General features: G+C 36.7%; 2 protein-coding genes across 4 annotated transcripts in view; one reads left to right on the plus strand and one right to left on the minus strand.

The window, feature by feature from the left end:
- The window catches only part of LOC126712109 (mitogen-activated protein kinase kinase kinase 5-like), a 6,059-nt gene extending 74 nt beyond the window's left edge, over positions 1 to 5,985 (minus strand). Inside the window, exons 1-11 of the mRNA XM_050411319.1 lie at positions 5,424 to 5,985; positions 3,972 to 4,745; positions 3,802 to 3,889; positions 3,194 to 3,256; positions 2,929 to 3,092; positions 2,465 to 2,540; positions 2,106 to 2,165; positions 1,883 to 2,008; positions 1,363 to 1,572; positions 1,115 to 1,212; positions 1 to 829 (exon numbers count right to left, since the gene is read on the minus strand). The exon at positions 1 to 829 is cut by the window's left edge and continues 74 nt beyond it. Coding sequence (XP_050267276.1) covers positions 664 to 829; positions 1,115 to 1,212; positions 1,363 to 1,572; positions 1,883 to 2,008; positions 2,106 to 2,165; positions 2,465 to 2,540; positions 2,929 to 3,092; positions 3,194 to 3,256; positions 3,802 to 3,889; positions 3,972 to 4,745; positions 5,424 to 5,812 — 2,214 coding nt within the window. The 5' untranslated portion in view covers positions 5,813 to 5,985 and the 3' untranslated portion in view covers positions 1 to 663. The remainder of the gene's footprint in view (positions 830 to 1,114; positions 1,213 to 1,362; positions 1,573 to 1,882; positions 2,009 to 2,105; positions 2,166 to 2,464; positions 2,541 to 2,928; positions 3,093 to 3,193; positions 3,257 to 3,801; positions 3,890 to 3,971; positions 4,746 to 5,423) is intronic.
- A 9,862-nt stretch (positions 5,986 to 15,847) lies between these two features.
- Positions 15,848 to 21,726, plus strand: LOC126712110 (protein OSB1, mitochondrial-like). 3 transcript variants are annotated; one of them, XR_007651045.1, is made up of 5 exons: positions 15,848 to 16,299; positions 17,099 to 17,237; positions 17,935 to 18,019; positions 19,850 to 20,419; positions 21,094 to 21,726. XR_007651045.1 is itself a non-coding variant. In XM_050411320.1 (4 exons), exons 1-4 carry the CDS (start codon positions 15,980 to 15,982, stop codon positions 20,122 to 20,124), a joined length of 819 nt encoding a protein of 272 aa, XP_050267277.1. In that variant the 5' UTR covers positions 15,848 to 15,979; the 3' UTR covers positions 20,125 to 20,564. The 3 variants fall into 3 exon arrangements, 1 of the variants encoding a protein (XP_050267277.1); XR_007651046.1 differs by having other exon boundaries at positions 21,132 to 21,726; XM_050411320.1 differs by lacking the exon at positions 21,094 to 21,726 and having other exon boundaries at positions 19,850 to 20,564.
- Positions 21,727 to 23,839: the final 2,113 nt, after the last annotated feature.

A 23,839-nucleotide genomic window follows, 5' to 3' on the forward strand; every position in this document is an offset into this window, starting at 1 on the left:
ATGACAATAAATTTACATGTAAGAAAAGAGATTAAGCAGCCATCATGCAGACAGCTTAATTGAAACAACGATCTATCGAAAATGAATTAATTGAAAGAGGATGGAGCCTCAATATTTACAGATTAAGTCAACTTTCGGTTATCTATTATGTGACAACATTATCCTAATTTTTCTACCAAGTTCTCTATCTGTTCGAGATCAATTACAGAAGTATGAACGCCCCGTGTTAGTTAAAGCCTTAAGCTTTAGTAAAGAATATAAGATGACAAGATTCCAATTTCCAGCCATGTAGATTTCCTCCTAAAAAGGGCTTGTAACTTCAAAAGAGGTATCAAAGATTCATTTGATGGTAAATTGAACCTCTTTTGGATGCAAGGTACAAAAGAAATCTCTAAATGGTAATGAAAAAATTTCCATTACAGGTCCCTGCAGGCTGCAACTTTTCCAGACGACCTCTGGCCTCTTTCCAGCTTTATCCATAAGTACCATAGTTTCCTAACGACCTAAGTTAGCTACAAAAGTATTTCAGAGGTATGGGATTTCCTTTCCATGGGTCCTTAAAGTGCACACGGATGGTTGTTCACAGTACCTAAGGGCACATTGTTGGAAATATTTGAATGGTGAAGCTATGTGAACCATGAATCAATTGGTTGTTCACAGTACCTAAGGGCACATTCTGGAAATATTTGAAGAAAGGGTGAAGCTATGTGAACTATTAATCAACTGTGTGTTAGGGAGAGAAGTCCGGACTTGATGCATAGTGGAAGAAGGATGACGGAAAGCCTCAGTGCAGTTATAAATTTTAGCATTACAATGTTGGCAGGTCCCTCTGCAAAAGAAAACATAACAACAATGAATTACTATGAATAAAGCCAAATTGAGTGGCTAAGAAAGAGCAATTTATTAATGGGAAAAATTAACGTATATTTTTTTAAACTTTTTATGGGAAAAGAAAAAAATAACTAATTATTTTGATAATTTTTTATATTTTCCATAAAATTGGTATCAAAACTTTCCTAAAGTGGTCTTTTAACAAATGCCCTAACTAGACCCTCAAATAATTCAATAACTATAGCCTGAGAAGTTCAGGAATAGGTGAGGATGTATATTTTACCTACTACATGGGCGTTTCCCATTCACAATCTGTGTGCCAGGAGAGAATGACATCTGATCTTTATGCCTAGTGCCATCTCCTACAGTATGTGGTTTCTCCTGGAGGAGCACACACAACACAACAAAAAACATTTAAGTAAACAAATAATATATTTGGTTCTCTCTTTTTCTTTGGGAAGGGGGAGAGGGGAATGTTATTACACTGCGGTCATTATGGCCAAACACCAAGGACAAGTATTTCATACTTACCGTTAGATTAATTGCAGAAAATGCCTGCATGGAGACTGCAACATTTTGATCATATGAATTTCGTACAAAAGGATGCTCAAGTAGCTTCATAGCTGTTGGTCGCTCTGCAGGATCCCTGCGAAAGCAACAATGAAGGAAATCCTTTCCCTCTGAGGATAATGTTCCTGGTATGGGTGGAGTTCTGTTCAAAACTTTGAACATAGCTTGAGGCTGAAAAACAGAAGAACAGTTGGATACTTAAAGGGATCAAGTTTAAAACACAAGGATAGTATTAATAATAATAATGATTTATTTTTTTAATTTCCTCCTTCAAAACAGGATAGTACAAATAAGTACCAGATGTACATCAAAAAATTAGCCACAAGAAATTTCTCAAAAGAAGTGTGATTCTTTAATAGGTCCATATAAATCAGAGATGGGTTGAATTCATACGGACCACATGAAACAATAGCATGTAGATGACATTTTACATGCCCAGATTATGATCAATAAAGCATAACGAGGTTAACAATGTCCTCACCCCCGTAAAATCACTCCAAGGAGGTTTTCCATTCAGCATTTCAATAATGGTACAGCCCAAACTCCATATGTCAACAGCCAATGCAAGGTCAGGGTTGGCATCTTTATTCAATGCAGCCTGCATGACCTGCACAAAAGTAATCAGAGTCAAAAAAGAAAAGAAAAAAAAATAAGGAAGGGTACTAGCTGCCAACAAAGTTATTTCCAACTGCAATGTGAAGTACCTCTGGAGCCATCCAGTATGGACTGCCCTTCAGAGAAAGATTATAAGTTTGTCCTGTAAGCTGAATACAAACCAGGGTTCAAGTAAGAAAACAACCCCAAAAAAACTCCAGGGTCTGTCAATAAAGAATCTGAATTAAAAAAAAAAAAAAAAAAAAAAAAACCTATAACCACAAAGAACAGACCAAGTAAAAACATCTGGTCCAGATTATGCGGGGCGGGGGTCGGAAATACAGGAAGCATTGGTGGACCACTATTCACCAAAGAGAATAGCAGAAACACGGTGCTTAAAGATGACACTAGCTTGAGGGAGTATAATAACCATCAAATTCTAATGTGTGGATAAATAACTCAAACTTACATGCTTAGCTACCCCAAAATCTGCTAGCTTAACCACGCCTGATGCATCAACAAGCAAATTAGCACCTTTGATATCCCTGTAGAGCATAATCATCCAAGTCGCTGAAAATTCACATTAACAAAAGCAACCAAACTACTCCAACAATGTGCTTTTACTGACCACTAGGTAGATATAGCAGAACAATAAGTATCCTTATAATCTTTTAAAGAATGCCCAAGAATCAAATTTTCCCTCATTTTTTTTAACATATCATTTTATGGAGTACAGTACAAGATTTTTTTATATTGTAAGTTACACATGCACCCAATGGGTCGTAAACTCACAACCTCACCCTCCACCTAGAACTCATAAGGGGAGGAGGTGCCAGTTGAGCTAGAGCTCATTGGCCGAAGTATAGTACATGATCAACAAAGAACTTAAGTTACAATGCAAATTTGTTCTTTCTTATCAAACATGATAGTTACCTGTGGATAGTCTTTGTGCTATGCAAGTAAGCCAACCCAGTGACGATATGGCGAGTGAAATTGCGAACTACAGATTCAGTCATAGCTCCAAAATGTTCTTGTACATATTTGTTGACTGACCCAGGATGAACATACTCCAAATATATGTAAAAGTGATCGTCAATCTGCTCATAAACATCATTACCTTAAATTGTCAGAATTGCAAAGAAATCGTAAGCAATTAATTTAACCAATATAATATAACAAGAACCAAAGAAATACTTACTATCTCACTTCCATAATACTGCACTATGTTTGGGTGCTTTAATTGACCGAGAATTTTTATTTCCTGTATCAAGAAATATAGTAAGAACAACACTAGAACATAATTAGATCAGACACAAAGTTATAAGTGAACTCCTAACTATTAGGATGTGGTCACAATGCATGACCTCAATTCATGACATGGAAAAGGTTAAAGCATGATGTGAACATCCCAAACAACAATGCTGATCATTGGGAGTTATAACGGGGAATTTTTCTATAAAGAGACAAGTGGTCTTAGGTACTCAGCACCGGATAAAGGGGGGCAAAACAAAAGTGGAAAGAGTCTTTGGGAATGCCTCTAATTGGAGCCTAGAGTTTCGGCCATTATGCAGGTTGCTGACTTAAACCTCTTTCATGTAGTAGAAACCAATGTTCATTCCTTTCCTAGAATTTAATGTAGCAGCTCAAACCAATTAAGTCTTAATCCCAAGTCCCAACGGCTGGGGTTGGCTAAATATATCACCTTTTGCCATTATAACTTCCTGTTCAAATTTTGAATCTTCCCTCAACAAGAAACAACATATAACAGCAACTATGCCCCAATCGAATGAAAACTCTAACAAGTACCTGCTCCAATTGCTTTACACATTCAGCAGATTTAGGATCATCAGGAATCAGATCAACTTCCTTCATGGCACACAAAGCTCCAGTCTCTCTGCCAAATAAATAGATAAGGCAAGATTAACTACAGAAGAAGGTCAATAAACCTAGAAGCAAACTTCATAATACTTGCATACCGGTTCGTTGCAAGGTAAACACTTCCGAATGTACCACGTCCAATGAGTCTTCCTTTTTGCCATTGACCCTTAAAAGATGACATGTGTGGTTGTTCTGCAATGTGATGGGTGGTACTTAAATGTGATTGCGGGGATGATTGTGATGATAATGTAGCTCTTGGAGGAAGAGGCAAAGGGTGGGCACTGACATGATTAATACTTTCAGGCCAATCCATATGACCATCTAACAGCAATTTATGATGTGAGGCAAGTGCAGATCTCTTTGGACTAGGGGTGAGATGGGGACTTTGGCCTGTTGGGCTACATCGAGGTGACTGGTCAGGACTTCTCATGGTTTTCGTTGGTTGCACTTTTGAAGAAGACCCAACAATCCCATCCTGAAATTTTTGAAAAGCCAAAATAGAGGGAAAGAGATCCCCATAGTCTGATTTTCGTGGGCTTACATTAGGACTCGAAAAGCCACTTGCCGGAGCACTCTTGACAAGAACTTTCTGCCTGGAGTTGCGTTTGCAACCTTCAACATTTAGATCTTGAGGAGAGAATCCCTTATGATAATTGGTTGAAGATTTAGCCGAACTTGTGGTAACATAAGGAGGAAAAAACTCCTGACTCTTTGGTCTTAAATGTGGACTAACAGCAGGACTTAATACATCATTTGTTGAACCGCTCCTGACCGGAATTCTCACAGTCAAGTTTCGATTACCACGTCCAACATTTACATCCTGAGAGAGTTTCATAGGACAATTGCTTGTGACAACATTGTCAGTGTGGTTCCTGAGTTTTTGAGAGCAACGTCATTACAATAAATCAACAAAGGTAACTTGGAGAAAAATTAAAGGCTACAATAAATAAACTAGATAGCAACATCATTATCATTATTATAATGATGCTGTCTTAGTTATAGTTCCTGTAGTTACAATTAATCAACAAATTAGAGCAATAAAAAGTTACAAATTGACTAATGCATCAAAAATAATAATACATCTTTCAATGACAATTAAATCCGACCATATGGTTCATTAATCAACGCAACCACATAGTTAAATTTGATTGGGGAACCTAAGTTACAATACCTAAGGAACCGGTAAGTTTTACACCTATCATAATAAGCGATATCAGGGATACTGAAAATTTTACTACAAAAATCATATAAATTTTCCTTGCAATGATATCTAATTAATACTAAGCTATAGTTTTCCGAATTAAATTCAACCATATGGCTAACCTTACAAACTTTACCTAAATTTTGCTCAATTAGATACATAATCATGAAAAACAAAAAAGACTAAAACATGAAACATCAAAACTAACTGTAACAACATAAGCAAATGAATCAAACAAACAACGGTTTAATTACATGAAACAACGAAAAACCAAACCAACCGCCAATTTTAACCAAACAAACAAGTTTCTGTTTTTTTTTTTTTCAACAGAAAAATAAAAAAGCTTTACCTCCTCACCGAGGGTCCGATTGCTTCATCAGGTGATCCGGGATGACCAGCCTGACCCGTTGACTCCGATTTCCGAGTCAATGAAACAAGGACCGGAAGCGGAGGCAAAGGTTGTGGCACAGCCGATAAAGACCAGTGCACCGATTCGAATTCGGTTCCACTAGGCGTCCGAGACTTTCGGGTCGAGTCGGTCGGATGCGGGTCCGACGACCCACACCCATCACTGGATCTGCTTCTCAACCCGAGTTCTCGATCACTGGCGTGCCGGATCTTCCTCTGCCTCGTGAGCCTCCTATCGAGAATACGAGATTGCCCAGAATCCCCAACGAATTTATCAACACTGCCATTGTCATTCCTCGTAGCACGCGAAGCTTTGTGGAAATAAAACATTGAGAGTTTCAGAACACAAGCAAAGTGAAAGTGTAACAATAATAACAACAACAACCACACATAATTATTATTATTCTTCGTATCTGTAGCTTTGTCGTGATAAAAGGAAACAACACGGTTCTTTCTCTCTTTAATTGATTAGCTGTAATTTTTGAAAATTTTAAAAATCAGTTTTTTTTTTTTTTTTTCTATATGTGAATTGTTGTTTGGGTTAAAACATATTGACCTCGGTGACACAATAACAAAACTTGAGAAAAAGTCTGAACCTTATCTTGAAGAAATCTAGGACTATTAGCTTCGAGGAATCCGAAAATATACATACAAACAAATATATTTGTTTATGTTAATACTTTACTGTACTTGCTAGGAAAGAAAACAAAGGAAAAAAAAATGGGAGACATTTTTAATTTTTTATAACTTTTTTTTTTGTCAACTTGTGGTTGTGAAACACGAACTAAGTCAAGGTTGACAAAATCTTTTTTTTTTTTTTTTCCATAATGATGTTGTTGTTGCCGACTTGCCGTGTGTAAACTTGCAACGTTTATTAACTTTTTGAATTTCTCCTCGATTGTTTTTTTGTGCAAGATTGTCAACCACGAGTTTTTGTGTGTGTGTCAAGTGTCAACTTATAAATGGGTTTTCACATTTTCAATCTTTTAGTACGTAAATATATACATTTCTGAATTTAACTTCAGAAAGCATAAAAATTTTCAATGCATCATCAATGTGTAGACTGTAGTCTATCCTTATTTATTGCCTTAACATTTAAATTTTAAAAAGTAGAATCTGTTCTTATTTTTTTCTTTTTTGAGAATCAATCTGTTCTTATTTTAAAGTACTGGAAACTATAATTCCGTCTATCTTAATTAATCATAGGCAATATTTTGGAGAGTAAAGTGTAATTTTTTCCAATATTTTTGTCACCTCTATAGTGGTAGAAGTCAGAATCAATTTTTTTTTCTTTTTTCTCCTTTTCTTTTTATGGTGGACCAATCAATCAAATAACATACATACATATATGTGTACTTGTGTAGAATTTATACATAAACATGTATTATACATGATTTATTATATTTATTATTATTCGTTTATAAAAAATATCATCAAGTCAGTTTGATATGGTTTAAGGAGAATATTTTATTTTAACGTCGTGTGTATTATTTTTAAAGTATATTAATCACAGTTAATAGTCTTTAAAATTTTCAATTTAAGTTTTTTTGTTGTTAAATTAATTATATATTACACATTAGAGTATAATAATGGAATAGGAAATAAATATATATATATATATATAACTAGTTTCATCACACGCGCTTTGTGTATACGATGAAATTCTTTTTTATTTATTTGTTTTTTGGGTTTAGTGTCATGATGTCTAAAAGTGTGAGATAGAAATAATATCATATTTCTTAAGATATTTCTTTATGTGATTTTTTTCCTTCTAATTAGTTATTTGTACTTTAGTTAGTGGCTAATGTGAATGAAATAAACTATTTGAAATTTAAACTTTTCATTTTTTTCCAACTCTCACATAGAGGTTTTGGAATTCAAATAGAAGAAGTAATCTTTCTAAAAATATATATAAATAAATGTGTTTTTTTTTTTTTTTGGTTAAAAAAGAAATAAGATAACATGGAATAATGTTTAAAACTGAAATAGAAATAGTGTTCTAATTTTTAAGCAGAATGGAGAATGTAGGGACACAAAATCTTTAACGGCCCAACAACGATGTTGGGCGCGCACGCGGAAAGTCCCTCACAATAATATTTGTAGAGAGTGGGATTAAAAGGCCAGCGCTGGATCGCCGGGGGACATTTCGGGCCGGTCTCTAGGTGAACCAACATGAGATAAAGCTTTGGGCTGGATATTCAGGCCCTTCAATCTTGTATCTAGGAGGATTTGGCTCCTCGGATCATGTCCGAGGAGCGGTGGTGCTGTCCCCGGTTACCCGTCGGCGGGTTTTTAGGTGGTGTCCAGTGTACGTTCTCTAGGCATTCTCTTTCATCCAGTCTTTTTTTTTAGAAGCTAGGTAGGAGCCCCTCTTTTGGTCACATAACATTCTCTTTTATACTAGCCTACGTTCGTTGTCCTCCGTCCACGTGTAGGGTCGATCTTTCCAGGGCAGATATCCAGTCTAATCCCAAAATTACTGTAGATGATCCATAAAGCCTAAGACCCCGGCTCTGTTAGGGGCAATGTCATGTCAGGGAAGGGTATTAAAGACAACTTCCCCAGGATATTTTCTGATCTTTCTAGCTTACTCATGTTCCATTCCTATCCCTGAGGTTTTGGGCCTGCCGAGGACGAAACCGTCCTCGGCTATGTCTTCGGGCTATTTTTATGTTTCCTAGTTTCGAGCTTGGGCCCCGACCTTCTTCAGTTTAAGACCGGTGGGCTTCCCATAAGCGCGTGGGCCGGACCCATAAATTATTGGACCCCACAGAGAAGATAAAGAAAAATGCCTAAAATTTAGTAATAGTAAATTACTCTTTTAAGTTTTAAACCGTTTGTGTTTTTTAATTTAAAACTATTTAACTAAAAGATAGGGGTATTTTAGATTATTTATAATTTGTGTGAAGATATTTTATGACACAATGATGAAATCTAAACAGGAATCATGTTATTGATAGTATATACTATATGTGCAAACCAATTACAAATATAGTATTTATTAGATTGAATGGATAATTGCATTAACCTTAAATAAAAGTACAGCTCTGTCTCTATATATATCACTAACTAAACAAAATATCTCACTAACTAACTTCCTAACAGAATTAATCTTACCGGAGCTTCTACGGGTACATGATTTGTAACTTACTGTGCCACTTATAAATATACCTAAACTACCTGCAGTTTATGAATTCTATTTACAAGCTACATGTCGTTTAGGCTCTCTTAACAATATTAAATAATAAATATCATTTTTTTTTATACAAGATATAAATTCTGATGATGCAAATAAAATCAGTAGGTTGAATGCTCTGAATTTCAATGGACTAGTGATTGCTTAGAAGGCCTGAAAATAAAAAGACACGATCAAAGGTGATCGAGATGAACCGGCCAAGAACCCTCCAATGCTTAAATTAGTTTTTCTGGAAATTTAGAATTCCAAATTTTAGGAATAGTGAAAACTTACTTCCATTTTATGTGGATGAGTCCTTATATAGTGAGCTTTTGAGTGGTTACTTGTTTCGTAACTTCCCCAATATTTGTGAAAGTTAGAAAGTTCAAACTTAACTTCCACAACCGCTATAGAAGTTAGAATGTTAAATCTTATTTTCTACAACGGCCATTGGAAGTTAAATACTTAGTATGAAATTATAGTGATGAACAAGGATCTTGCTCATTTTTCAAAAGAGCAACATGTGGTTTAATCCACAAGCTTTTGTAGATAAACCTTTACGGAAACTTCCTAAGTGTTGGGGGTCATCTAGTCGTTTTCCTAATGGATGACCCTCATGCCCATGGACGACCGTCCTACTAGGGACGACCTTTATTTCCTAAGCGTTGGGGGTCGTCCAAATGCTTTCCTGATGGACGACCCTCATGCCCATGGACGATTGTCCTACTAGGAACGACCTTTCTATGTTAAGATAACCTTTTTGATCTGGATGACTCTTATGGACGAATTGGAGTTGATTCAATTTTTAGTTCAACATCAAATTCTATTATAGTCTAATCTACGTGTATATGTGTGTGAAGTTCCTTCTTGAAGATTTAAACGCACTCCTTGCCCCTTACACTCCACAAGCATTTATACTTGTGAAGTGACCATCGTGCCAAAGGTACCCAATGGTATAAATATCACTTTTATATGCCCTAACATAGACAATAAAACATAAGAGAAATATAAAAATTGCAATAACAAATGGATATATATTGTTTATTGATCACAAACATGCTCCAACCCACTGATCTTTTAACCATAAAATCATATTATCTTTTCTTTTAATAGAAAAATAAATAAATGCATTCTTGTATCCTTAACTCTCTAAATACAGCATGAAGAGTAGTCTTCATATATATATGTAAGGACCATATTTAAGTCCCTAGCCCAAAAGATGGATGGACTTACCCCAAAAAACTCAAAACAATGAATTTGTAGAGAGTAGATTGGAAAACTAGGGTAAAATGAGTTGGACAATAAAATAAAATGACAAGAATAGGAAGATAGATTGACTTTTCTAGAGAAAATCGTCCTTGACACAATCCGAGTAGATCAGTTCTTATATATTTCACACAAGTTTGATTACAGATTTGGTTTCTGATTGCTACAATGTTTCTCTCTTAATTTTTTCAATTCCCCTCTCTCATTGCTCTCTCCTTATTTTATACTCTTTTCCTTTTTTTCATCTTTACCCTCCACATGCAGACCAGATGGTGGGTGCTTGATCCTTGTTCCATTAGCCTCTTCCTAAAGTCTTTAGGTAGTAGCTGTAAAGCTCAAAACCACTGTTCAAGCATCACCTCCACATTAATACGCCCAGAGAGTTAGCTGCAGAGCATTTAATACGGTGGTAGCAGCTTTCTCCTTAGATATTTTAGAACTCCCCTTTGTCCTTTGTTTCTGCAATGCTTATCCGTGCCAACAGAACTTCCTAGAACATTCCCCTGGACGATAGACCACCTTTATGGACCTCGACCTTGGTTAGCTAAGGAGGCATTCATCCTTAGCCCAATATCCTAAGTCGTTATGATCAAAACTGACTTCTTCATTTACTAACATGGATGTTTACCCTCTTCGGACGATCTCTAGTTCTCGGCTTGGGCCTTAGGTCCATTATATACATAGATAATGAGCTCCTGGACCCAATACCCCTACACTATATATATATATATATATATATACATATGGACAAAATTTAGGTACAGTATCTTAGGTGCTATTTCTTAGGTTGCCTTATTTAGATTTAGTCATGTAGCTATTTAACTAAAAAATACACTTCCATCCCATAAGAAAAAATTCACATGGCGAAATCTTAAAAAGAGAACCTAAAGAATAGCACCTAAGTACTGTACCTAAATATTACTCTATACATATATATATATATATATATATATGTAGGGATTGATTTTTCTGGTCCGGCCCAAGATGTGTGGGACTTTAGACTAGTGAGCCCGGTATAATGAATTTGTAGAGAGTGGGTCAAAGAGCTAAGTTTTGGTGTATGTACAAAGGTTATCACGGTGTTTTACTCGATTGAGTTAAGATGGCCTGAGTTCATTTGAAAGAATTGGTCCCCGGCATGATTTCGGAAGCTCTTTTTGGTGCTTCTTGTGTGTTGGGGGGTCTCCCCCCCTTCCTGTCTCTCTTTCCTTCCTTTTTATAGTAGATTTCTCCCTCCTAAATGGGGTCCCTAGGGTAGGTACTTGTCCCATCCGCCCTTCTCTCCAGTCGTTGGGAGTGGTTGTAAGGACAAGGAAGTATGGCTATATCAGGCACAAGGCAATGGACACAATTATGGCAGCCTTTTCCATAGACATTTCTCTTTTCTCCATTGTCCTTTTCTGCTTTAGTACTTTTCTTGCTCCGTGGTACGATATGGAGTGTCACTACCAGCAACAGGTTGCCTCCTTTATCCTCGGTTATATCCATACCAAGGAGGATTCTCCTCATGGCCGATGAGGGGTCTTTCCTTGGGATAGGCCCTTGGCCCAAATATAGACATTCGCATGGGCCTCCGGGTCTTTTACCCCCCACAATAGCCTCTCAAAATCCTACTGTCCGGCTCCTCGAACGGAGATGAGGGTTTTGGTGACATTTGGTCTATGTCACAACTTGCCAAGTCTTGCCCTCCATTAATGCTAAAGCCTCTTTGTTTGCCTGAGGCGCGTTCCTAGTGGTGAGACATTCTTTTAGTCTATCCAAGTCACGTTCCCGTCGTTTCGGTACACAAGACATGCTTTAATTAGGGTCTCTTCACGAGGCGATATAAATCCAACGGTTGAAGACTATCTTGGAAATTGAGCGAGGTTTATCTCGTTTGTAATTCCTTCTTGGAGATTGGGGTGAATTGATTGCTACCAGGTTTGCCCCCTATATAAGACGCATAGTGGGAGATCACTCCCCTTTATTCACAGACCCTTAAGTTTTTCTTAGGCTTCTAACTCTCCACATGTTCCCAAAGTCCCCACTGTGAGAGTGACTGAGATTTAGGGAGTGAAATGGTCATGGTTAGGATGAGGGTGAAGGAGTTAAACCCTCTTCATAAGCCTTGGGTGTCCCCGAGATTCATAATGGCCCAGTCAGGGCAAGGGAGACAAAGGTTAAAGATATTTCTTCCCCTCGATAGGACGAGAAAGGAGCCTTTTCTTATTCCGCCAAAATCCGAAGCAGGTGGAGGTCGTATTAGATTTTTGGTACAACAGCACTGGGACTTCCATCCAGCGCCGTGTGTTACGCACGTGAGGGCTTGGACCTCCCATCGCCGGTACCATCCATACTTACTCGATTGCTGCTAGAATGATCCTTGCTCGATTGCTGCTAGAGTAAGTATGGGGATTTGGCATCCCCACTTCTTCCTCTCTTCCATCACTAGCCATCCAGACTCGCTGAGTTGCTGCTGGAGCAAGGTTGTGGACCAGGTGCCTCAGCTTCTTCTTCTCTTCCTCCGCAGTTGCCATCCATACTCGCTCGATTGCTGCTGGAGCGAAATTGAAGGATTTATCGTTCCCGTGTACCCCTTTTTTATAGTTAGCTTATGATATAGGCTTGTCTAAGCCCTTTTATGTACATTGCACTACCTCTTTATCTAATAAAAGATTAGTTTATCTCATTTTATGTATCCTTTCTTTTCTACAATAATTATTTTGTGAATGGATGTGTTGGTGTCTTTTCTTTCGAACCGTACTTAGAACCGATGCCCTTGTCGGTAAAGAGTTATCACTTTGAACTCATCGAAACTGACGGGCACAACAATGCCAACTTTAAACAGGTTAACTATATAAGACTAACTGGGATAACAACCGCACGTTCTGTATTACGAACGGGGTGACCGCTTGAGGACATGTAGTCTAAAATAAACTGTCCGAGGGGGTTGCTGGGTATTAGGGATCTTTTCTGCGTTTCCGATGATATTCATAGCTTTAACTTGTTTTAGGTGTTTGGTTCGAGGACCGAGGCATGACTGTACTTGGTCTAAACACTCAGGAAGGCACCATTGTGTGTTAGTTTCCATAAAGCCGGAGGTCCGAGGACCATGCAAGACATCCGTTCTGCCTAGGACTTAGGCCTTTCTTGAAGTTGCTAGTTTCCCGTAGGTTTGAGTCCGAGGACCATGCAAGACCTCGGTTCTGTCTAGCACTTAGGCTTTTCTTGAAGTGTCTAGTTTCTCATAGGTTTGAGTCTGAGGACCATGCAAGACCTTAGTTATGTCTGGCACTTAGGCCTTTCTTGAAGTGTCTAGTTTCCCCATAAGACCTTGGTTCTGTCTAGCACTTAGGTATTTCTTGAAGTGTCTAGTTTCCCCATAGGTTTGAATCCGGGGACCATGCAAGACCTTGATTCTGTCTAGCACTTAGGCCTTTCTTAAAGTGTCTAATTCCCCCATAGGTTTGAGTCCGAGGACCATGCAAGATTTTGGTTCTGTCTAGCACTTAAGCCTTTCTTGAAGTGTCTAGTTTCCCCATAGGTTTGAGTCCGAGGACCATGCAAGAACTTGGTTATGTCTAGTACTTTAAAAGATTCTAGTTTAGCCCTCGACTTCCTTCTCCATAGGGAATTCAGCGAACCGGACTACTAGGGTTCTCAAGAGTTAGCCCCTTGACAAGTGCATGGGGGCACATATCTGACGTCCTAAACCCCTTGAACTGCGCTCTGTCTAGCAATCCTCCCCGCGTGATGAACACTTCGAAGCGTGACCCTAAACGGAGGCTGAGCTATGATAATGATGGTGTGTTCCTGGAAATGATGGGGGGCTTTCGCGCAACTCGCACCACCGCCAAAATGGTCATCTCAAGGGACTCTCGTTGATAGGGGTTTGACCATGATTAACCGTCATATTTGCCAATGCATAAACTCTTCCCACAGACGGCGCCAATTGTAGGGACTGATTTTTCTGGTCCGATCCAAGATGCGTGGACCTTAGACCAGTGAGCCTGGTACAATGAATTTGTAGAGAGTGGGCCAAAGAGCTAGGCTTTGGTGTATGTACAAAGGTTATCACAGTGTTTTACTCGATCGAGTTGAGATGACCTAAGTTCATCTGAGAGAATTGGTCCTCGACACGATTCCAGAAGCTCTTTTTGGTGCTTCTTGTGTGTGTGTGTGTGTGGGGGGGGGGTCTCCCCTCCTTCCTGTCTCTCTTTCCTCCCTTTTTATAGTAGATTTCTCCCTCTGAATGGGGTCCCTAGGGTAGGTACTTGTCCCATCCGCCCTTCCCTCCAGTCGTTGGGAGTGATTGTAAGGACAGGGAAGTATGACCATGTTAGGCACAAGGCAATGGACGCAATAATGACAACCTTTTCCCTAGACACTTCCCTTATTTCCATTGTCCTTTTCTGCTTTAGTACTTTTCTTGTTCCGTGGTACGATATGGAGTGTCACTATCAGCGATAGGTTGCCTCCTTTATCCTCGGCTATATCCATGCCGAGGAGGATTCTCCTCATGGCCGAGGAGGGGTCTTTCCTTGGGCTAGGCCCTTGGCCCAAATGTAGACATTCGCATGGGCCTTCGGCTCTTTTACCCCCACAATATATATATATATATATATTACTAAAGAGATTTATTTTTGTATTGTTTGAAAACATACTTGCTCTTAAAGTTAATGAGTTTTATTCTTCTCAAAATGGGGGGGAAAAACTAGTGAGTTATATATAGCAAAAATTTGAATATTAAAACTAGTGAGATATTAATACTTCTAATAAGAAATGATTGTTTGTTAAATTTTTACAAAAGAAAATAGGGGCCATTACTCATTAAGCAAAACTATTAGACACATTTTTCCTCTATATAAAAATTTGTCAACTAATGTAAAGAGCCCTGTAAGACTGTAACTCAATACCATTGTCTCAGGTTTTGGATCCCACTCCACCAATTGTAAGTGTAACAATTAAATTATCCAAAAAAATTTGTTGACCAATAAAAGGAAGATATTAACTTATTTAATTTTAAGTTATTGCTAATCAACAATTGAATTTTAGGGGGAGTCTACACAATCATTGAAACTCATGATACTTTATTCATAATGGCTAAGATTTATTCATAACTTTGTTTTTTATTTTGTTTGTTAAAATACGACTGTCTAACTTTCATAGATGAGGTTCATGAGAACTCTAAACAAATTATTTATGCTTTATTTTTTTAGTTGGAAAAGGAGAATAATTATTAGATGTCTCACTCTGTTGGCTTAAGGCAGTCCTTGATGTTATTTATATATTAATATGTTGCTAATTTTACGACTTGAATTGCTTCCCTATGAACTTTCAAGCACTTAATGCATGGCATGCAAAGATACCAATTAATTTTTTTTTTTTAATAAAGTTATCAACTAATATATTTGTGGTTGCTCAAATCTAAAGTTCTTGGCAATTTGAAATGCTATCACACATTTCTCAAAAAAATAATAGAAATGCTATCACACGTAAATGAGTTATGAGTATCCAATAATAATTAAAATAAATAAAAATAGATTCTGAAAATCTTATTTGTTATTTTTAACTTTACAGGGTTAATTTGATTCCCAGCCTTAATTAGATCATAGTTTTTCACCTTTTCTTATTCCTTTTTTTTTTTTTTTTTTTTTTTTGTATTTTCTTGACAATCAAATACAAAAAAACATAAAATCATATTTACCAATTTTCAACTTATTGATAAACATATTAACTCAACAACTAAAATGAATCTAGAATGATTGTAAGTTGAAAATAATATGATAATATGATTAATTTGACTACTATCAAAATGTAGAAACCAAACTTACAACAAGTTAAAAATAATAAAAACTAAATTAACTGTTACTAGGAAATAATTTTTTTTTGAGCCAAGAATATGAAGACTAAAAATTATATTTTCCCATTAAAAATTAACATGTCTAGCTAGAGAAAAGTTAACATTGCCGCCGTGAATCTTTTGAACCCTAAGAAACAAACCAGTTGTCAGAGTGTACTAAAAAAAAAAAAAAAATCCAGTTTTCAGAGAACCCCCGCAAAATTGGCTTTCAATAATGAATACGCAACGTTTCGGAGCCCTAATCCGAAACGCGAAGCGGTTCTATTCGTCCTCACCCGCGATCACTAGACCAGAGAAATTCTTCTCCGCCGACGATGGCGAAGCCGGGAGCTCGGTTTTCCGGCACGCCCTGAAATTCCAGCGGCCGGCGACGATCATGTGGAAGTGGAATAAGCAGTTGCTGAACTCCGGTAGCTTTATTGGGACCGTCGAGCTTCCTTTGAAGATTATGGACACAAGGAAAACCGGTCGCTTTGGCGTTCACACTAAGCTCTCCGTCAATTCCTCCCCCGACGATTCCAATCGCACGGTTAGGTACTTTACTCCACATCTCTGTTTTCGTTATCGTATCGAATGGTATCATATCAATTGGTTCTTCAAATTGTGCTTATAATAATAATAATTATTGTTGTAGTTGTTTATATTTCCAACATTTGATTTTGCATCAGTAAATGGCCTATTGTATTGGAGCAACACCATTTTCACATGGGTTCACTATTTTTTATTTTGTTAATTTAATAGTTGAGGAGAGAGATTTGAATACTAGATATCTTCGTTCGAAACATCATGAAGTACCAGTTGAGCTACCGGGTCCACTATTGATACCACTTTTATCATGCGTCAATCACAACAGGCCATGTTAGGTCCATTAACTTATTGTTGGGTAAGACACATGCTGTAATGCACTCTCACACACGCATACACATACACATACACATACACTAGAGATAGAGAAGAAAAGAATAGCTTCATGTTGTATTTGTATAGTTATCTGAATGGGGTTTTTGGGAAAATGGCTTTAGTTTAAACTATCTTGATGGGTTTTCAGAAAGCTTCTAATGATATCACAATTTCATTTTAAATGAAGTTTAGCATATGGGATTTGATGAATGAAGGTTTCTGAATGAACAAAGAAGGGTGGTTATTATTATTATTTTTTCTTGCTAGGACATGTAATGCCTATGGTCATGCATTGGATTTGAATGTGTAATGGGAGGTCAATTTGATTTGCTCCTGCTTTTCGTTTAGATATATGCTTGCATTTCTTTATATGGAAGTTGGTGGGTTTTTAAGTTTGCCACTATGCAACTTACATTCTGTAATTTGTGAACAGGATACTACTGTTGATGTGGGACGAGATGGCAGAAATGTCTCTACAACATTTGAAACCAAATGATTTTATCTATGTTTCAGGTCCTTTAGGGTGTTATACAAAGGCTTATGAGGATGGAGACCTCAGAACACATTACAAGGTTCAGAAACCAAGTACATCTTTTTAACATGTTGCATAGCTGGGTCCTTATTTGGCATGAAAAGTTATCCTTCCTGCTCAGTTCTAGCTTCATGTTCAAAGATGCAGCTACAGTTTTTTATACTAAACTGAATTTCTCTCTTGCATTTGTCTTACTCCTCTTTTGAGTTCCTACTTTATTAAAAAAAAAAACCTCTTGAATTTTCTAAATGTATATTTTATAAAATATGATAATTAATGATATTTTGTTGGCATACATAGTGATTAAAGTTGTTTATTGGTTTCTTTTGAAGACTCATATAGTTAGGGTATTCTTAATCTTTAACCTTGTGTTTAGTGGTAACCAATACCTAGTGGTGTATCAAATTTCTTTCTGGATCCCACTTGCACCTTATATCTAATACCTGTTCAAGCTTTCACTTTATGAATTCATGTTCATTCTTTTCCCTTTGCTAATCATATTAGGCATTGATTTTTAAGATTTATTTGCTATGAAATTGGGATGGAGCTATATTGGATAGATGCTAATAAACCATGGTTTTTGATAGATTGAGGTCACATGTTAGTGTAAATGATGGTGCCTTGAACTCTAACCCTTTTCTGCTAGACGAGAAAGTATGAGGGCAGTAATTTTTTTCCCTCTGCTGATACATTGGCACATCCTCTATCTGTACAGTTATTTTGTTTTCTCTTTATAGGTCACAGTCGAAGAATTGAATTATGTTGCCCGAGATGGCCAAGGCCCAACCAGCCAGAAAGTCGAGGAGTCGCAATTAGGAGCAGGTACGATGTCTTCTATAGTTGAAATAAATGTGTAACACATATCTTCAATATCTTCTAAAATATATGGCTTAGAGTTTTTATTTTATTAGTCTTTTGGAAATGAGTAGAAAACTACAAAGCTAGTAACTAAAGCAAGGCGTGTCTTTAAAAGGAGCAAGTTGTTAGCACAGGATTTGTATATCTGACCTAGAAACAATTTGAACCAGGCTCGCAGGATGATAGTGATTATAATATTGTAATTTCTTTGCTTATATGCATATATTTATGTCAACTCTTGGCACAAAAGGGATGTGTATTTTTTATTCATTTTTTTGATAGTACATTACACTAGAATCCGTATCTATGGGGATTACACACAAAAGTCAATGATAATTTGAATTTGAATTGCATGTTGATTGTTTCCATCCTACAATTTTCTCTAGCATTTAGTCTATTGATTTATTAATCAATCTCATGATCTCCTTTAGCAATTAACGTCTTGATTTGGTCTTCAATGACATGGAAAGTGAATTCTACTTAACCTCTCTTCTAAAGCTTACCCTTTTTTTTGGAGCTTGAGAAAATTAACAAACACAAGTTAAATTTGGTAAAATAACAGCGCCATTAAAATGGTGAATCCCCCTCAATGAGAAATTCATAAGAAATTATCCTATAAAGATGTCACTATAGATTAACGTGACAAAAAGCCTTTTAATATGAAGCAAGATAATATGAGTGAGAATTGCATAGGTAAAATTACCAATAGGCATAAGGAAACGTTAATATCTCCTTATTAAAAGTAGGAAGAAAAAATGATGTAAATAATAAAAGATGATTGACAAGGTGATTATATTAAAAATTACTAACATGAGGAAAATCATGTGAATGAAGAGATTCAAGTAAGGTCCAATTGATACGCTTTGATACCATGTCAGAATTTGAAATATCATGTAGCATAAAGATGAGAATGGAATAGATTAATGCGGTCGATTATTGAGACCTATGTCCACAACACCAAAAGACAAAGGGCTACATCTTTCGTTCACTTTTCATGATAATACATTACAATAAAATCCATATTTATAATGAGGATTGCACATGGAAGTCAATGATGATTTGAATTTGAATTGCATATTGATTGCTTCAATATATGATTTTCCATAGCAACCAATCCCATGATTTTATGTGATAATCAATGTCTGGAGTTGGTTTTCAAAGACAAGGAAAGTGAATTATACTTTCCAACAATCTTTGAAGCACCAAAATTGGTTCATGCTAGGTTTTTCCTTTATTGGTTAATATTCTTGTACGAAAAAAAAGGAAGTTCAAAAATTTTGGAAGACAATTTCAAGCTTTGGATTCAATTTTTGCAAGTTGTGCATTTCATCAAAGATTAATACACAACTTGAGGGGTTGAGGGGGAGTGTTGGAAAATATGACACTTTTCACAAATTAAAGACGAAATCAACAAATTGATTGGAGTAAATCAAGAGATTGGAGAAATAAAATTATCAATATGAAATTTTAAATCAAAATATACATTTAATAAATTAATAGTTGACCTATTTTCAAAATTTATAAATCTCATTACACTATGGGTTCATTTGTATTTGTGATCAATCAAGTGAATGAAAGATGTGTATGTGGACTTCGATCTTAGTGATTGAAACCCGTTAATCTCTTATGATCTTCCTCTCTCATATTCTCTTTGTCTTCCATAATATTTCAAGGTTTGACAATACTCAATTATGAGTTTTTTACGACACTTTTTAACAGCTAGTCATTGCGAAATATTTACTTTTTCCACATGCTTATCTATCTTTTTTGTCCTGTATCTTATCACATTTCTAGGTAGAGCTGACTTGGCGGGGTATGAAAACCGCAATTACTTGTGGCAAGTGTTTTTCACCAATCCATATGAATGGCGGGATTTAAGGAAACGTAAGGTAAATCCAAGACAGCCAGATTTCACACACAAGGATACTGGTGAAGCTCTCTGGTTGAGTCCAAATGATCCTCCATGGATTAAAAGGCAACTCCAGTTGCTTGATACAAAAATGGCAGAACAAGGCCAAGGTGATTTCGGTTTGCGTTCCCGTGTCTCCATGTGGGTTTATGATGAGTAGAGGCCAGTCTGGAGGCCTTGAAAGAACCATCTGCTTTTGCGTATTGGTCATGTACAGGGTTTTACGATCTTAGTCATTGCATCTAACTGGAAGGTCAAAGAATGACAGAAGCAATATCAAAACTAGACAGGAATTTGAGGTTTTTACGTCTCCAAGCATATTTCTCAATCTCACTTATGAAAAAAGAAAAGAAAAAAAAAACATATATATATATATATCTCTCTCTCAATCTCAGAGTTGCAGTGTGTTGAGCACTGAATATTCTGCATTCAGTTCTCTCTACAGCAAGTTGCAGGTATCCTATACATGACAAAAATATGAATACAAGTCTTTTTCATTTTATGTAGTCTTTTTTTTTTTCCTTTGTATAGCCTGGCCACTTCAGGGGTCACTTCATGATTGCAATATCTATACATAATGCATCTCCACAAACTTGTTTCCTTCTTTAAAGTAAGTTTGGATAAGAAAACTGTCTGAAACTTTCTGTTTAGATTGAATGAGAATTTCTCATTGAGGGATATTGGTTGACTTTCTTAGAATATTTAGATTTCCTTTTGGCTTGCATATGCCTTTGCATTAGGCTTCATTGAGGGATATTGGTTGACTTTCTTAGAATATTTAGATTTCCTTTTGGCTTGCATATGCCTTTGCATTAGGCTTTCCCACCTTGTATGGGTACTTGACACCAAATGAACTAAGAAAATTTAGAAGAATATTAGAAGGGGAAAAAAAAACCGTTTTTAATTCCCTCGATTATTGATCAAATAGACAATAAAATCCAGGTGATTTAGGAAACAGGCAGGTTGGAGCTTGCCAGGAAATCACCAACTTTGGCCACTTGTTTTGCCTCTTAGAAACAAAGAATCTGAGCATAATCAATGATTTTGTTGTGATAGGCTTATAGCTATATTTACAGACAGTTTTTGCTTTCTGCAAACCCAGTAACAAAATGTGGAATACTTTATTCAGGGTGATCACTGTGAAGATGACATATGACATATGTATAGGTTTCATGCAATAATTAATTGGGGCACTCCTAAAGGATGGGATCATTGCCATGTTGATGCCCTGTTGAGACAATGAGTCGAGCAACAAAAGATGAAGAGTGCCTTTTTCAGTACATGGTAGAGGCTTCTAGTTCTAGTAGAGGGCTTTTGAAAATTTGTAGGTTCTTAGAATGGGAAGAAGATGATGAAGATGGTGATGATGGCCATGGCTACATTAAACTTCAAGGTTTATAAATTGGACGGGAAGAGAAAAAAAAGGTAGGTTGGGGTGCAACTCTTGGGCAACAAGGTTTTGTTTGTATAATATAATTGTGCACTGTCTCTCAGCCCTGAAATGTCCTGGGATCAAAGCAAATAGCATTACTTCATGGATGATTGTTTTGAAGGCTATTATGATTTTATGAATGTCCGTATGAGAATTTCAACAATGGTATGTTCAGTTTGGAGGACGAGAGCCTAAAAAAAGATTTCTACACCTTGCATTTGGATTAGTCCTAAAACTGAAGGGATATTGCATTTCATCTCTGTCAAACTTGTTAGGTGCTGTATTGAAATTTGAAAGAATGTCAAAATGAGTCTATTAAGTTTTCTATTATCGGCTTTTGTATTTTTAAACTGATATATTGCAATTTTTTTTTCTTTTCTTTTCTTTTCTGGATTTCCAGGGAGTTGAATTCTTGTAAAGAATAAAATGTTTCTGATGCAGATCTTTATCCATAAATGAGAAATCAGTGTCCACCACCACCACCATACACCCCCACCCCCCCCCCCCCCCCCCCCCCCCCCCTTCAACAAAAGGGATGCTTCTTTCTTTTTGTGAGAAAGGTTGTTATAACATGCCATTGGCCATTAGTAGAGAATTTTACTTATGTTTCTCTTATCATTCAGAAGCATTCTTATGCTTGCATGTAAATGTCTCAATGTCTTTCTCCTTTAGTGTATCAATCTCTAAATCAAAAATGTATTTTGTACTATGAACGAGGAACACTGCAATATTTTCACTCTAAGGTCGTTGGTCCATTAATCAATAATCATGCTCATAGTTGCCTCTCCTTTTTTTTTTTTTTTTTTTTTTTTAATAATTTAATTTAATTTTTATGTGCGCGCACGCGCTTGTGTGGCCAAAATGGTAGCATATGAATCTCATGACCTGGGTTGGATTTTGTTTGTTGAGCCTCAGCCCGTCACTACATTGGGGCTTGACTGTCTGGTGAGACAAGTTTATTGAATCCATTCATTAGAGCCCAAATTTCACTCCTACAGCTCTCTGCTTTTCTTGATCCTCCTGATCTTGGGGACATGGCCGACATGCCACAAAGACCTTGTGAAATGCAATGATTTCTTTGTCATGGCTGTTATTTCCTTTGCACAGATACCAGCCTTTTGTATATACCTGGGGATCAGAATTGTAGCAATTCCCCACGAGTTAGGGGTTCCTGTTGAGGATATTATATATTACAAGTTCTTTTCTGTGACTAAGTTTGGAGCTTTTATAAGTAGGCAGCTGTCTGATGTCAAGGCTCCAAATTGGAATAATTATACATGAAAATAAATGTTAAATGGCCAGAACCAGAAGGGTTGGTACACTAAATGTGGTGGGATATATATTTAGAGTTTCAAGATAGGCTTGAAACTTATGTTTAATGAGTCTCATGGACCACACTCTTTTCTTTAGTTGTTTACCAGAAAAAAGAAACTCATTACTTGAAGTGAAAATCACTTGTACAGGCATGAGACATCTGCAAAAGACTTTGAGGTCAGCGTTGCCTTTTTTTGACTAATAAATCTAAGGACTTGCTTGATTGCTTTATATAACTAAATGCTAATTGATGTACTGCATGACCCCTCTGCACGACTATAATGAACAATTAGTCAATGTGATCGAATTAACCTCGGAACAAATTGGTTAGTACATTTTTTTTTCCCCACAAGATATTCTAGGAATTTCTCATTGCCTGAGTATTCTACGGAGTAATGGGCATGGATGATAAATATGATCTACTTTGCTGTATGGAGCTAAAAGAATATTTTGGCCTCGTTCATCTATCTCTAAGCTCTGCAATGATCTTAATATTGGGATTCAGAATTGTTTGTTTCAAAAGCATAATAAGCTCTTTTGTGTGAACTCCAAGCTTTGACTGATGACTCTCTTACATTTTGTTATTGGCTCCAGGATCTTTAGGAAGATAATGACATGTGACTCATGTTGATGGAACCCAACCATATATTAGAATTCGAGGCATTCAAATAGATAGAATTTTGCCAGTTCGACCAACAGTATGTTCCTTCAATAGCCTCTTTTTCTTCGGTCTATATTTTGTTTTTGTGCTAGCAAATCAAAACATTCAAACTACACAAACATGGGGGATGTTCGAGTGTGGGACACTCCCAAGGACTAAAACAACTTCGGAAACGAGATATTCAAAGAATAATTTCCACAAGCAACAGCCAACACTCACTGTCAAATTATGGCCAAGCAATTCTACAAACAACTTTTTTTCAACTTGTTGAGATGAAAAATTGTCGATTGGAATAATATTACGTTGAGCAATGTCTATTTCACACTTGCATTTTTTGCACAAAAGTCGTTACTGTAAGAGAAGTCACGATTTCCAAGTTAAAAGTCATGATTTTAGTTTATACAGTTGAGTGTGTGTACTATGTGTGTAAGTGAAAGAGAAGTCACGATTTCCAAGTTAAAAGTCACG

This window comes from Quercus robur, chromosome 2 (assembly GCF_932294415.1).
Source record: "Quercus robur chromosome 2, dhQueRobu3.1, whole genome shotgun sequence".
Taxonomy (NCBI): domain Eukaryota; kingdom Viridiplantae; phylum Streptophyta; class Magnoliopsida; order Fagales; family Fagaceae; genus Quercus; species Quercus robur.